Source organism: Hipposideros armiger, unplaced genomic scaffold, assembly GCF_001890085.2.
Source record: "Hipposideros armiger isolate ML-2016 unplaced genomic scaffold, ASM189008v1 scaffold_72, whole genome shotgun sequence".
In the NCBI taxonomy this organism is placed as follows: domain Eukaryota; kingdom Metazoa; phylum Chordata; class Mammalia; order Chiroptera; family Hipposideridae; genus Hipposideros; species Hipposideros armiger.
The window spans coordinates 585,266-600,291 of record NW_017731422.1 but is presented as its reverse complement, the minus strand read 5'-3'; the positions used below and the strand labels follow the sequence as shown (position 1 = coordinate 600,291).

At 44.8% G+C, this 15,026-nt stretch overlaps 1 protein-coding gene across 2 annotated transcripts in view; it reads right to left on the bottom strand.

Moving 5' to 3' along the window:
- Positions 1 to 15,026, bottom strand: part of CLIC5 (CLIC family member 5) — a 111,901-nt gene that overhangs the window by 5,120 nt on the left and 91,755 nt on the right. For both annotated transcript variants that reach the window (XM_019642737.1, XM_019642738.1), the window contains one exon: positions 4,552 to 4,736. In XM_019642737.1, the coding sequence (XP_019498282.1) occupies positions 4,552 to 4,736 (185 nt within the window). The remainder of the gene's footprint in view (positions 1 to 4,551; positions 4,737 to 15,026) is intronic.

Here is a 15,026-nt window from a genome sequence, read left to right as displayed (position 1 = left end):
ACACATAAATGTTTAGAGAGGTGGCTGGCTCATAGTGCTCAAGAAACATTACCTATGATAATTCATTGAGACCCACCTTTTGCCCACTTGCACGTTTCTTCATAGGTTGGGGCAAGGTGGTCTCTTTCATAAGATCTCACTAGCCAGTGAGGGCTTCACAGACATGGGATCTGTGCTGTCACATGGGCCTCACTCTCAGAAGGGCCCCGCTCTTGGTTTACTGTTCTGCTGTCAATGTCTGGATATTCTGAGAACTTTTTGACGGGGTTCCCTGGAAAGTTGTTCTGAGGGAAAGACCATGGCGACCTAAAGCATGAAAAGTTCAGTCTCATAGATAGGATTCCATTTCCAAGGAGGGTGCATTTCCCCCTCCATTCTTCTACATCGATTTTGAACTTCTATTACAACACTAAGATCTATTCTATTCTGGATCACAGTTCTGTTTTGGTGTCCTCTGTCACTTTCCTAGCTGTGAGCAGCATAAGGACAGGAACCACAGCTTCTGCGTTTCTGTGATAATCTCAATAATGCTCTTGTTAAAAAGAGTTACCACAAAAATAAACATTTATATACTATGTGCTGTGCTCCAGGCACTGCTTTAAGCAACTTGCAAGCTCCTTAACTCTCTAAATAACTCTGTAAGGAAAAGTGTATTGTATTCCCATTTTACAGATGAGAAAAGTAAGGTAAAGAGAGGTTAAATAAGTAGGGTTTGAAGTTGTATTTAATCTTTACCATCCTCAGTTATCCTAACATCAGACAAAATGCATTTAGCGTCAAATGTAATAAGTCACTGAATTGTAAAGACTGAAGATCCTTAGCAATGAACAAACTGAAGCTACAAAAGATTTAGGGGCTTGCAGAATGTTACACAGGAAAATAATTAATTCAACCAATATTATTGAGTAATCACTAATATTTATTATTATCCCTGCTTTCTAATCCCAGTTCTCTCCACATTGCCCGATGTAAGTGATAAAGGAACAGCTTTACTCGGAATCGCCTGGGGCAGTTTTTCAGCTGTTGTTATTTACATCTTCAAACCTACCCCTGTATTTGCTTCTTTGTGATGCTGGGGTTCAGACTGCAAATCACACGTCTGCTTTGCCAGCAACTCCCTGTCAGGCTCTACCAACAGGGGGCACTAGAGAGACGCTGCAGCCTGGAGGAGGGAGAAGGGACACGCCTCTTCTTGTTAGCTTCCTGTTCCTGTCAGTCTTTTATTCCCCAGTAGCAGCAGCTGAATCCAGTTTGCTGTTCTGCCAGCACTTGCAAAACCAATGTCATCACACCAGCTCAGAAAGGCCAGCACACAACAGTGACTGCACTGCAGAAGATGGGTCCTAATCCCATGGGCCATGCTCTGAACTCCGCCCCCAGAATCAGCTGAGCTGTGCCCCACCTCAGAGGTCCAGGGCTCGGCTCTGCAGGGCCCCTCATCTAAGTTTCTAAGTTTTGATCATTCCAACCTCTTGCCTTTGTCCTCCTCCCCACCCCATCCTGGGGGTAGTGGCTGCGTCCTGAAGGTGGGACCTCGTGGTACATTTTATGTTCCTAGCTCTTTAGTACTTAGTAACTTAGCACTTCTTTATACTAAATTTGGTGTGGTCACCAAAGAAGGCACCCCCTCAATGTTCTGTCCTGCTTAGGTGTGACTAATAAGCAAAGGTGCTGGAATCAGAGTGTTTTTACAGATCACTTGTCAAGAGCGTATGCTGGGGCCAACACCCCCTGCCAGTTCTCCTCAGTCTCTGTCTGTTCACTGCAAGATGAGGGTCCCTTGGGTTTGCCCAAGAGCCTTTAGAAGAGGTTGTCTTGGCCAAGGAGCAAATCCATGCAGCTGGATTACTGGATTACAAACAGATCGATACAGCAGCCTCAAGTCTCTCCATGCTGGAATTTACTTGCAAGATTTTAAAGGACATAATATGAACTTGAAAACAGCAGAAATGCAATTTATGAATATGTATTTGTGTATACATATCTCCCTTCCTGTTTGCTGCAGGGGCTGAACAGATCACTCTGCCAGGTGAGGGTCCCAGTGGAGGCTACGAAAGGCCCGCCATGTTCTCCCTGCCGGGATCTGCATGCCTGCGTTAGTTGCAAAACTGGTTGTTTCCTCATGTGTTGGCTTGACTTGGGGAGATGAGAAATAGAAGGGAGCCAGACAATGAAAGTTCAAACCAGGCACTTAGTGAGAGAAGCCTGGGCCAAAACAACTCAGGTTCCACGAATGAAGATGAACCTGAAAGACAGCGAGAGAGAGAGAGAGAGAGAGAGAGAGAGAGAGAGAGAGAGAGAGAGAGAGAGAGAGAGAGGAGAAAACACGCACAAGAGTGAGAAGGTGAGGATTCACACAGGAAGCTCTGACGTTTGCAGGAACTTCCAAGCTCATGTTCTGAATTTGCTTTTTCATATGAAAACAGTTAGTTCCCACAGCCCAGATTAAGTTTTGGCATCGGAAGCCAAACTGGAGGCCTGACTTGGCTCCCCCTTCACTCCTTCTGCACTTCAGAGGTTTGCCAGGTCTCTGGGATCTGATAAGCTGCATCAGCAGAAATCCAAGGAGACAGGAGGCGAGGCCCAGCCTTTGTCCCCTCACAGGCCATCCTCCCTCTGATTCCCAGCTTCTCTCAATGAACAACTCACTGAACTTCATCCAAGGACAGGGGTGTAACTTAGTCATTTAAGGGCTGAAAGGAACTGGAGAAATCGTAGGATGAGGTACAGGGTCTGGGAGATCCATTTGTTTACCTTATTTGACAAGTGATCCTTGAGTGGGTAGTCAATACATGTGTGAGTGAGAGAGAAGAAAGAAGGAGGGAAGAAAGAGAGGAAAAAGAAGCAAGAAAGAACATAATCCACATCTCTTCTTTTAGGCATGAGAAAAAACAATTCCAAAAAAGTAAATGACCTGCCCCAGCTCATGCTGCCAGTTGGTAGCAGATGTAGGACTAGAACTTGGATTCCCTGACGTCTAGCATGGGGATCTTGCCATTACATCACTCCAACACAGTATGACTGAATTGGAATCATATCATCCCTACTGGTGCCTCTTGTGCCTCAGGAAAAGAGAATGAGGATGTTTTGGGGGTGGAGCAGGGTATGCTAATTAATAACTTCAAAGAGATGTAGCTTGGCTGAACCTACAATTGACCATTGGCTTGGCCCCAAACCCAAAGTGTCTTCATATTAATAGGTTGTATTTGCTCAGGCCACCAGCACCAGCATGCATGATTCCCTTCCAGCCTCCAGCTCAGACCGAGCCCATGGGAACACCAGTGCACACCCAGCTAAGTGATTTCAACTCAAGCTTGTGTGTGCTGTGATTGGAAGGAAGCTTGCATTTCTAGCCTGGACTTCAGGTGAAAAAAACAACAGGCAGATATTCGGCTGATAAATGACTACATCTGATTCTTCCCAGTGAAAGGTAGACAGAAACGGGGTATCATAAAGACAGAACTAGGTGATGAAACGACCAATCAATGAGTATTTATTAAAGGGCCACCATCATGCTAAGAGAAGGCCCTATCCTCACAGAGCTTATTGTCTGACTGAGACAATAGGACATAAGTACATGTGCAAGTAGAGAACAGTGCAACTCTACAATCCCATTGTATTTTTCTCTAGGCTGGTGAGGGTCGGGAAAGGATGTGAGAAGAAGAGTTAATTTAGAGAACTTTGGAGAATACAACTGCTGTCTTCAAATGAGATGAAAGTACAGGCAGCCCTGTCTTGTGATGGTCCAGAGAATGAAGGGGAGCAGGGAGGCCGTCTGGAGGTTATTTTAAGAATCAGAGCTGTCCAAAATGGTCGGGCTGACATGATCAGAAATGTGCAGTCAGAGCTGCAGAGGAGCCTGTCACAAACAGAGAGTGGCCCCATTTGGGATGGGAAATTGTTTTGGATAACCTCTGAATTCCCTTCTTTCCAACTTGCAGATCCTAAGATTCGTACAGGAAAGGGTTACAGTGCCTGTCGAAGATGGTCAGAAAGTGCAACAACAGTAAAAAAAAAAAAAAATGGTGTCACTTCTTCCAGCCTCTATCTTGTCAACTGATAGATGAGGAAGTGGATGCCTGCCTGCCCTGGGGAGTTTGCTCGAGGGAATGAGAAGGTGGTGCATAGAGAAAACGTGCCTCAGAGGGCACATTTAATAGAGATGTGGGGGTGTGGTCAGTGAACACCTATGAGGACGAGACAAGGAAGAGGCCTTTTGAGTGCTAGGACTACATGTCACTATATATAACATGACAATAGCAACTATTATATATTGAGCTCTTACAATATGCCAGGCACTTTCACACCACATTACTCTCCCAACAACCCTAGAAATAAGCAATATATGCCTATTTTACAGGTGAAAACTGAACCTCAGAGAGGCTATACAGCCAGCACACAGTGGAGGCTGACTTTGGGTTCCTATTCAAGTGACTTCAGAACACAGGCTCTCAACCAGCAGGTGGCACTGCCCTTGCCTTAACCACACAGGTGAGCCCAGCCTAAGGTGGAGTTGGACCTGGCAACCACTTGCAGGTAGAAGCCTCTTACCTTGACCACATGGAGCTTGGGCAACAGATTGCAGTCAGCCAGGGTCAGCTCATCCCCATCCAGGAACTTGCGCTTGGACCCCTTGTCATCCTCCCCGGGGGAGTTGGCATCAATCTCCTCTGGCAGAGGGGTTTTCAGGTAGTCATCCAGTTTCTTTAGCGCCTTAGTCAGGCCTCTCTCAAGGGCTGGCATGGAACAGCAAAAGAAGTGTCTTTAGTCAACCTTGCCACTGGATACACCCACAGTCTTCAGAGTAAAGTAGCTTATCCCAAACCCTTCACCACACTGCCAGCTCCCCACACACTACAGAATACCTGGCAGCCATTAAACATGATGCAGTAGAAAAGTATTAAATGGCCTGAAAAAGCAAGACTTAGCCAAACAATAGGCGCTAGCTAATCCTTTATTTTGTGTGTGTGTGTGGGGGGGGGTGAGGGAAGGGGAAGAAATATATATATGCAGCCATTAGAATATATATCAAAGCTTAGTGCTTATTTCCAGAAGATGCAGTAACAATAGTCAAGTTTCATTTTTCTTTGTTGCTTGTGTATATTTTTCCAATAATCCATAATTAACTCACATAATAATTTTGTATAAAGAAAGGGCTATTAAATACGTAAATGACAACTGTACAGCAGTCCTAGGACAGAGATATGCACCGGGTTTTGTGGAAGTATTAACTATGGCTAACCCAACCAAAGAAGGGAGGGGACAAGGTTTCCAGGAAGGCAAGAACTGAGAAAAGTGAGAGGCCATGTTTGGTGTTGCCCTCAAAGAATCAGTGGGTATCAGGGAGGCATACTTGAGTTTAAGCCAGAGAAGAGTGTTCTAAAAATCAGTGTTGTCCAAAACATAGAAAGGCCAATGTACCAGGCTGTGGGCTGTACTGGAAATGCGCAATCACAACTGCACAGAAATCTGCCATGGATACAGCTCAAAGAATAAACATCCAAAGGAAGACAATGTGGACAAAAACTTTTATAGTCTTGCCCCATTAATTATCTCTCCAATAATTCCTTTAGACACAGAGCAGAACAAAATACTGAAAAGAAGAACTCCAGTAAGCCGCCATCACTGAGTCATTCCATCGAGAATCTCATAGACCATTTCAGCCCTAGGACACTAAGGAGCTGTCCACCTGAGCTCAGGGGACAGAGATGTGTCTTTCAGTAGCCACTGCACCTGTGTCATCAGCCCCATCGCCTGGTTTACAGCGTGACACTGAGATCACAGGAATCAGTCCTGATATTAATCCCAGCAGATAAATGGGGGGTGCTGCCCCTCGAGGAAGAGTCCAGTGTGCCCTTGTTCAGATTTTCCCAAATGTGCCTTCTGTTAGCCACTCCTCATAACCCGCGTTTGTCTTTTCATAGAAGGCCTTTTGTTTGAGACAATGAAATGACACCAGCCCAAGATAAATCAATTGAATGCTCACTGGAATGTTTGAAAACAGACTGGAGGTTGGACATAGTTTCTCAATACTTCCTTCTCCCTGATGTGGCATTTGAACTTGTACTTCATCATCTGCTTTGTGTTTCCAGTTTGGGAGAACAGAGTGAGCAGGGCTGGGAAAAATGCTTGTATTCCCCCTAGTAATTATCTAGACTGGGATGGGATTGCAAGCCTATTCAAGAGCAATAGCAGAGGGTGGGCACCAAACAATACTTATTATACGCCTCCCTTGCCCCCCAAGCATTTGTGATTTATATTGGGTTTGTTTGCTTCCTCAAATCCCTTTCAGTTACAAAAATTAGGACAAAATCTTGATTATAATGGAAAAAGGAAAAATCAGAGTGTCTGTTGGGACTTGATCAACTGATATCTAAGGGAGAGGGACATATGATGGGAAATGAGACATTGAAGAGTCCGATTCCAAATGCCCCTTGGAGACCTGAGCAGGCCGCTGCTCAAGTCTGTGCCCAAGTTGCCTGGTCTGGGAAGTATTATGACATTTGGTAAAAGAGACCTAGAACAGCAACTGAAACTCCTTGGGAAGACAGTTCTGGATAAATTTAAACTCTCTCTCTAGTGATCTCTTGAAATGGAAGGATAAAATTCGGCAATGGGTATGGTTGTTACCTTGTGTCACAACGGTGACATACCACGTAACATACCAAGTAGCCATGTTCTGAGAACATCCTCCGTATGTCCGTTTCATCACTTGCATTTGTGTATTTTGGATCGAGAATGTGAAGGTTCAGTTGGTGATAATTGTGGTAGAGAAAAGAGGCGATGTGGCAGCAGGAATGGGACCATATGGCCTGCAGCTAATGCTGTATTTAAATTTTGACCCTACCCAGGGTGGATTTAATGCGATGCTGCTGGAACTTAGGCTGCAGGGTCCCTTAATGACATGGGCCCCTTCCAAGGCCTTGAAGTTGACTTTTGAAATTCCTTCTTAGTACTTATTGCATTGGCTTCAGACCCCACAAATCTTGGAGACAGCCCTCATCTTGGCACTTACTAAGTGTGACGTTGAGCAAGTTCCTGAACTCCACTGAGCTTTGGTTTTCTCACCTCAACTATGGGACTACACATTCCTAACCCTCATAAAGCCATTGTGAGAATTAACTCAGATTATGCAGGGAAAGTGCCTCATACAGTGCCTAGCCCATATCGGCACTCCAGTTAATGACAGCTATTGCTATTGCATCAGCAAATGTGGCAGTCATCCTGCTCTCGGTCCCTCACCCCATATTCTTGCTCAGTATGTTCCAAAAAAATAGAAGGTGTGTCAGAGAATGAGAGATTCTATGAAGCCCCAATTCTAAGGCCCAGTCCCTAGAGGAGGCAATCAACAACCCAGAGCTTTGCTTCTCTTGCTGATTTAATATGCAGCCACAGCCCTGTCCCTTATGCTCCCTTGGGATCCTTCTCAGTGACAAGCCACGTTGAGAGGCATGGCCAGAGGGAAATATTGGGTTGTCGGAAAAGTCATGACACATTTTTGCAACAAAAAACATAGAAAAAAATACGTCACGTCATGACTTTTCCTAAAACCTAATAGATGCCACAGGCCCATGGGCTAACGCACTGCCATATTATCGAATAACAAATGCCAGCACAAATACATTCTCTGCCAGTTCTTTTCCCTCCTACCTGCCAATGCATTCCTCTGACCCTGACTCAATCTGGCATCCATAGAATTTATCTCTTTCGGCTGATCGCACCCAGGTTATGAAAAAGTTGGTGCTGAAGCTTTTGCTCTGGTGAGAGGGAGGGGGATATGAAAGGAACCAGAGTGATAAGAAGATGTTAAATCCTTCAGTGTTTGAACTTGAAACCCTCCCTCCAAAAGATTTCCTCTGGGGAGGAGGACGGGTTACCCTCAGACCACAGCAAGCAAGCCTGAGGCCAGGGGACCCCAAGACCCAGGACCACTAATATCCCAGGCACTTGATGGATACCCAGTCTTTTAATTGCTTTCTTCTCCTCTCCACCCCACCCTCCCCATAAAGATGTATTCTGTACCACACACAAATGCATTGGATAAAATATGTGATGAGGAAATAAGGGGGAATAGTTCATAAATATTCTCAGCCATATGCAAACAATCTCAAATTTATTTTTCTCTTTTTTAAGGAGGGAAAAAAAATCCACCCATTCCATGATCACTTCCAGATTCATTGAGGTTGATATTACATAAGACCCAATATTGTTTTCTTGTCATAGAGAAATAATGACTTGGAAACGGCAATTTGAGCTAAGAAAATAATATACTCTTACCAGGGCATGGGGGCTGAATGGGGACCAGGGAGCCAAGACTCTAGTTCAGCCTCCAACAAGCTCTTGTAAGCACAGCTCAGCCCCAGTTTGCTTTTTACACCAGGGATATTGATCGGCAAGCAGCCATGCAGACCCCTTGGGGCTCAAAAATCACTTGGAGCAGAGCAGATGTCAAAGGTGCTCTTTGAAAGGACAGGCACAGCTCTGTGGGCCCAGGTGAATGTACTAGGTTTCTCATGCATGGTTTTTCTCTGGTATATGAACTTGCAGAGAGATAAGAACCAGGGGTCCACTTCTGACTGGTGTCTGCAGCCTGAATGGAGGTCTGGTCAACTCTCCATAGAGAAGGAGTTGGTGGCTTTGGGGGGCTGGTCCCAGGCCAAGCACTTTCTGTTCCACTGGGTTCCTCTCTGCTCTAATCCTACTGCGCAGCACCAGCAAGAAATGTACTTACTGAATTTCTGAAGTGGATTGGGTTGTTTATGCCAACTATGATTTAAATACACAACGATGCTGTTGAGATGGGAATAATTATTGATCCCCACTTAACAGATAAAGAAATTGAGTCTTGGATTTATCGAAGGCACAAACATATGTCCAAACAAGCTACTCAAACTACCCCTGGGTGTACCAAGAAAAGGTACCTGCTTTTGTTTTTAACTGCTGTGGATTCCTTACAAGCTCCCGACTCCTGGGTAGTGGGAAAATAACAACTTCAAGTTAGTCCATTCTGGATTATTACCTAGTCTGATGTAATCATCTAAATAGTCCCTCTAGAGAATTCTGAGTTGCTTTTGCATAACAAATGCTCAGTTTCTCAGAAAGCCTCCTTCTCTGCCCTTCTCCTTGAGTAAATAGGAGTGTTGGGGGGAAGGCCCCTGTCACCTCATGGCATCTGGGAGATGGGGGCCCTAGGGGTAGAAGGCTTGGGGAAGTTAACACAAATCCTGCATCTCTTCTCAATTCCACCGAATCTCCACTTCCTTCCAGAGTAACCAAGGAGATGTTGACCCTGGGGTGGTCAGAGGTGGGCTGTTGGCCTTCCTCCAAGACCCCGGAAAGATACCTGAGCAAAGGGCCCCACGGGGCTTCCTAGATATCTCTAGTTCCCTGACCCCCCTGCCTCTCCTCCTTTATCCCCAAATTCCCTGGGCAGGAAGGAGCAGGCCTCCCTTTTCTTTTTCCTATGTCAAATAGTCCATCAAACACAGAGCAGCAAGCTCCTCTGTGAGCTGAGCCCTCCACGCTTGGTTCTTCATGTGCTAAAATTGAGAAATAAAGGAATTTAGGACATTTTTAGACAATAGCTTGCTTGCAAGGCTGCTTGCTTGCAAGGCTACTGTCTTGTTGAAAATGCTATTTTGAGTATCAGAAGTTAAATATTGAATTCCTTTGTCTTTCTGGGAATTCCTCTATAGAAATCCTCATCTCTCAGGGGGCCTATGGATGCCTAGGACAGAGTAGAATCATGTCCTCAGAAAGGCAAAGAGAAAGATATTTTCAAAATCGTAGCCCTATTACACAAGTTAGAAGAAAAACCAGGATATAAACAGGGCTGGTGTATTCAAAAACTTGTAATTCTTCCACTTGCAATGTGTCTCTGGGTGCCAAGAACTTCCCCATGGATCCTTGGGGGTACACCCAACCTGCCATCTTCCTTTCATGCTGTAGACCAGCGGTTCTCAACCTGTGGGTCGCGACCCCTTTGGGGATTGAACGATCCTTTCACAGGGGTTGCTTAAGACCATCAGAAAACAAAAAGATACTTACATTATGATTCCTAACAGTAGCAAAATTACAGTTATAGAGTAGCAACGAAAATAATTTTATGGTTGGGGGTCACCACAACATGAGGAACTGTATTAAGGGGTTGCGGCATTAGGAAGGTTGAGAACCACTGCTGTAGACCCTTCTCACATACACTTATTCCCCTAACAAGAGTGTGGCTATCAGAATATCACTCCTCATGCCATACCTTCCAGCTAACTTGAGAGCATATTGTGTTCTATTATTAATGGCTTGATTTTAGCTGGAATTCTCATTGCTCTCAGGGACCATGATCAGGTTTAAAGGAGTTATCCCTGAAGAGAGAGCCTACCAGGACCCTTCACATCATTTCTCAGCAACAAATATCAAGTCTGCCTGTACTCATACCGATGCTGTCACAATGTCTGTGTGACAGCAAAACATCTGGGTGAAAAGTGAAACACCTATTTGGGTTTTGTCTATGAAGAAAGAAATATCTAGATACTAGTGGAGGACTGAATGAAGTTTTTACTTTTCATCTTCTCATTTAAGAGCATGTCGATCTAACCAAAGGATGAAAAGAAAAAAACAAAAACAAACAACAAACAAACAAAAAAACAAATGCACAGCTGTGGTTCAAGGGAGACCACAGTGTAAATTTCTCTGGCCATCACATATTCTTGGAGAGAAAATACAAAGCTGTCCACACCTAGATGACATTTAATAGTTTTAAACATGCGTGGTAATGTCATGGGAACAAAAAAAAAATCAAATAATAAGAATTTAATATCGCCTCTCCCTCAGCTTTTGGAGGAAGAAGCCTTTCTTTAGAAACTGAGAGAGGTCACATTGCTCTACACAAGATGCTCAGGACCAAAGATCTAGGAGAGCGGAGGGGGCTGGAGTAGCAGGAAGGCCCAGGAGAGTTCCGAGGGGTGGGAGTAGAGGAGGTGTAGGCCAGGTGGGCAAAAATGGTGCTATTATAAAGACTGCGATTTTGAGGTGGGACATAGATGTTCTAAGAGAATTTTTAGGACATTTGGCTTTGTAATAGCCACTGTAATCCCCTCTTCCCAAGAAACCTTCTGTAAAGATTTACATTCAGCCGGCCGTGTGGCTCAGTTGGTTAAGAGCTCGCTCAAGAGTTTGAGCTCTGAGCAACAGCGGTTCGATTCCCGGCCTGAGCTGAGCAGCTGCTAAGCTGCCAACAGATGGCAGGATGGCTCAGCTAAAAAAAAAAAAAAAAAAAGATTTACATTCACCTTTCTTTCCTGTTTGGGGAATTAAAGTCACGTAGCTTTTCTTCCTTGGAAAAATCCTTAAAGAGAGGGTAAGGTGGCCCAGTTATAGCTGGGTTACGTATGAGGCAAAATTATCAAGCAGGTGGAAACTGGGAGCCACACCTTCTGATCCATAGTGTCTCTCTAGAACAGGGGTTGAAAAATTTTTGAGACGGAAGAGCCGGCAGGGGTCAGCAAACTGCGGCTCATGAGCCGCAGGCTCTGAAGTAAAATTGAAAATGAAAATAAAATTATCATAGTTTCATTTACAAAATTTTTAAAGGATATTATTCACATAATGGTGATTATATAAAAATATATTTATGGCTCTCGAATCATTTTTAAATTGTTGTGAGGGACAGGATTGGCTCTTCCCGGGGTCGGCAAACTTTTGAGATGGAACGTACCCAAGAGCCACATGTGGCTCATGAGCCACAGTTTGCCAACCCCTACTCTCGAACATAGAGCAGGTAAGGGATGGCTGATCCCCACCGTCCCTTTGTCTCTTAAAACAGTATCTATGCTGGGTCCTTAGAACACACTGAGGCAGATATAGCAGCGGGGTTGTAGAAGATGGGAACTCGGCTTTCTTTCAGGTTTGGTGGGTCCTCCTCTCCTCTGCCTGGGCCCTGTGGCTATGTTAGCATGTCCTGGTATCATCGCGGAAAGGACAGAAAGAGCCTGGGTGTGTGTGGGGGGGTGTCAGGTAGCCCTGAACCAGGATCCCCTGAGAGGTCTTGTGATAATAGGTATGGTAGCAGAGTGGTGCATCTACTTTGGTGTCCAGGAGACCTGAGTTTGAATCCTGCCACTGGCTATGGTTGTTTACAGGTTGCTAATAAAGCACCTTCTACAGAATCTGGTGCATAGCGGGACTTAACCAAAGATATCTCTTAGTATTCTGGCTGTAGAACTTAAGTTTATGAGAGAATGGGAGGGGAGGTAGAGACTGAGTGAAAGACTAAGAGCAAGAGAGCTACTCAAGGCAGAAATGAAGCTAATCTGAGCATCCTAGAACTTCCCAGGTGTGAGGAGAACCCTGGAGAGCTCAGCAGAGGAAACTCCCTCTTGCCTTGCCCAACATGGTCAGGCTCCCAAGTTGCCTGGAATCATCTCTTTGAGTTTGGCATGGTTCTCTCCAGGCCATGTGGGTGTGTCACATTTTCTTGGTCTGAGAGTTTGGAGAACTCATGTCCACCTTTGGCATCAGACCAAGCACACTGGACTTGGCCTCACGGCCAGAGAGGAGGATGTTCTCAGATGGGCTCTGGCTGTGAAAAGACCCAGGGGCTCGTATGTGGGAAGTGATTCCCGGGGCTCTGTTTCTAGGCACTGGTGAAAACAGGAAAAGTTGGAAAGACAAATAGCGGTTTATGAGAAAGCAAAATGCAATGGCAACTTCAACAGATTCCCTGCTGTTCCCTCATGCTGTGTCAGCTGGGCTAGGGAAGAGTCCGCTGCTCATGCTGCCATGGCTATTATTTGTTTGTTCTAGGAAGGATTTTGGCCTTGAATGGGAGGGCGAATTAAATGACAAACGCCAATAATTTCCAGTAAGAGGCCAGTAAATGATTCTTTACTCCCAAGGTAGGATTCAAGTCTTATAACGATGGTGAAATGGGACATAGGATGCTATTGGATGCAGCCACACGCTCCATAGTTGGTGGAGAGAATCGTCGAGTGAATGGGACACTCTGACACATTTCTGAAGAACTCAGGGACTTTTCCTTGAGGAAGAAACAGGTCCTCTGTATAGCCTCCTCCCTGAGCCCTACGTGGGATCATGTGAAGAAGCATCTTGCTTATCTAGCTCCACAAATTAACCTGATATTTGCTTTATGGTCAGAAGTATTATTCCCAACAACAACAATAACAAAAACAAAACATTTTTTTTTAAAGGCAAGTCTTTGGCTGTGCTTAAAACACCAGCACGGTAAAGAATGTAGGACAACTTCTGCACACTTTTCATAAGACGTTTTTTGTTTTTTTTTTAACGTATGAAGGGAACTATGGATAGTATAGACAATTCCAGATTCAGATAACTTTTCTGAATCTCCTAAAAGCCACAGTAAATTTGAAGACAAAGATGATTACCTAGGTCTTCACATTTAGGTTTCCTTTTGCATACACAGCCTGTACCATGTAAGCTGTTTATTTATCAAGAAGAGGAGAGAGAGGCAGAGAGAGACTGACTGAATAGAGCCAGCAGAAGAGGAAGCTGCAGAAACTCACCAGGGAGGGTGTGCTAGCTGGAGCCTGCAGAGGGTAGGTTCCTTCCTATCCGGTAGCCTGGCCCAGGCTTTAGCGATGGGGCAGTGGCGACCCCTTCTGGTCTATCCTTACGCAAAGAAAACTTTCCTGCGTCTTTCACAGAAAACATGTCCGTCCGTGTGTTTTCTATTACGCTATCCAGAAACTCATAAATGGTTGTAAAACCCATTGTGCTAATAGAAGGAACGACATAAATGCTGACTGAAGCTATTAATGCTGGTTATAGTTTATGTAGCAGACTGAATCAGGCTGAAAACTGTGAGTTTTTTATGGCTACCTTATAACAGGTTATTCTTAAATATCAGGCCATAGATTAGGTTTAGTGCTGATGTTGGAACACTTGGAATGAGGTGGTTGAGGGTGAGTCTAACTTTCTCAGGGGTCATCGGTTCCCGCGTTGAGGCCTAGAGACTTTCTTGCTCAACTCTCCCTCCCTCCAAACGCTCAGGCTGAAGTGATTTAACCACATGTTGCCTTGCTTCACCCTCAAATGCCCACATCTTTTACATAAAAATGGTTAACAACTTTAATAACTGCCACCACTATTCTAAATGTAAGTAATGACTGGCTTTGCCATTCTATGACTGTCCTACACTCTCTTTCAATGGCCCATTCTTTCATCTGTGGAAGGGTATCTATGGAGTGCCCACTGTGGAGTGGGCCAAGTATGGCACCCCTTGTCCCTTATCGACGGCTGAGTTAGAACTCCAACGGTGAAGTTGGGTTGTTGAGTGTATTTAGGAGAACACACCGTGGCAGTTGTTTCATCAGTATTTGTTGGCTTATGAACTGATTTGATAGCATTTTCCTAAATGACCTAGTTACTCTTGTTTAAGAACTCAGCACCCCATATGTTTTAAATAAGGGATTATATTAACTATATAATGTGCATAGGTCAAGAGCACCTTGACCTATGGGACCAGCAGCCTGGGCTGGGATCCTGGCTCTGCCACATACTCGCTTGGGCAGGCTGCTTCACCTTTTATGCCTCAGTTTCCTCATCTGCAAAATGGAGATCATAACATGGCACACATAGAGGGTTACAGTCAGTAATGCCTGCGGAGGGCTGAGAACGGTGACTGGTTTGCAGAGAGTGGTTCTTCTGTGCAATTTGTGACAATGCTGATGCATAAGAATCAAAGCATACAAAACAGCTAATTAGTTCTTAGAGTTGCAAGAAAACAGTCTGCTTGATAAATGTTGTGCTTGACTTGTCCTCTGCCCTGAGGAAGTTATCCCAGATGAAATATGCAGTCTTTTCTTATGTACTCATTTGGTTCTTTCACTCTGACTCTGTCACTGTAACCACAGCCCCACCAGAGCGAGCTTTCTTCCTACCAGTCGTGCAATAGGGCGATCTTACAGGGGAGGTGCAGCAGGGCTTGGAGGTGGCTTATACTTTTGCAGAATTTCCCAGATATGCTACAAATATACCCGCCCCCCCCCCCCCCC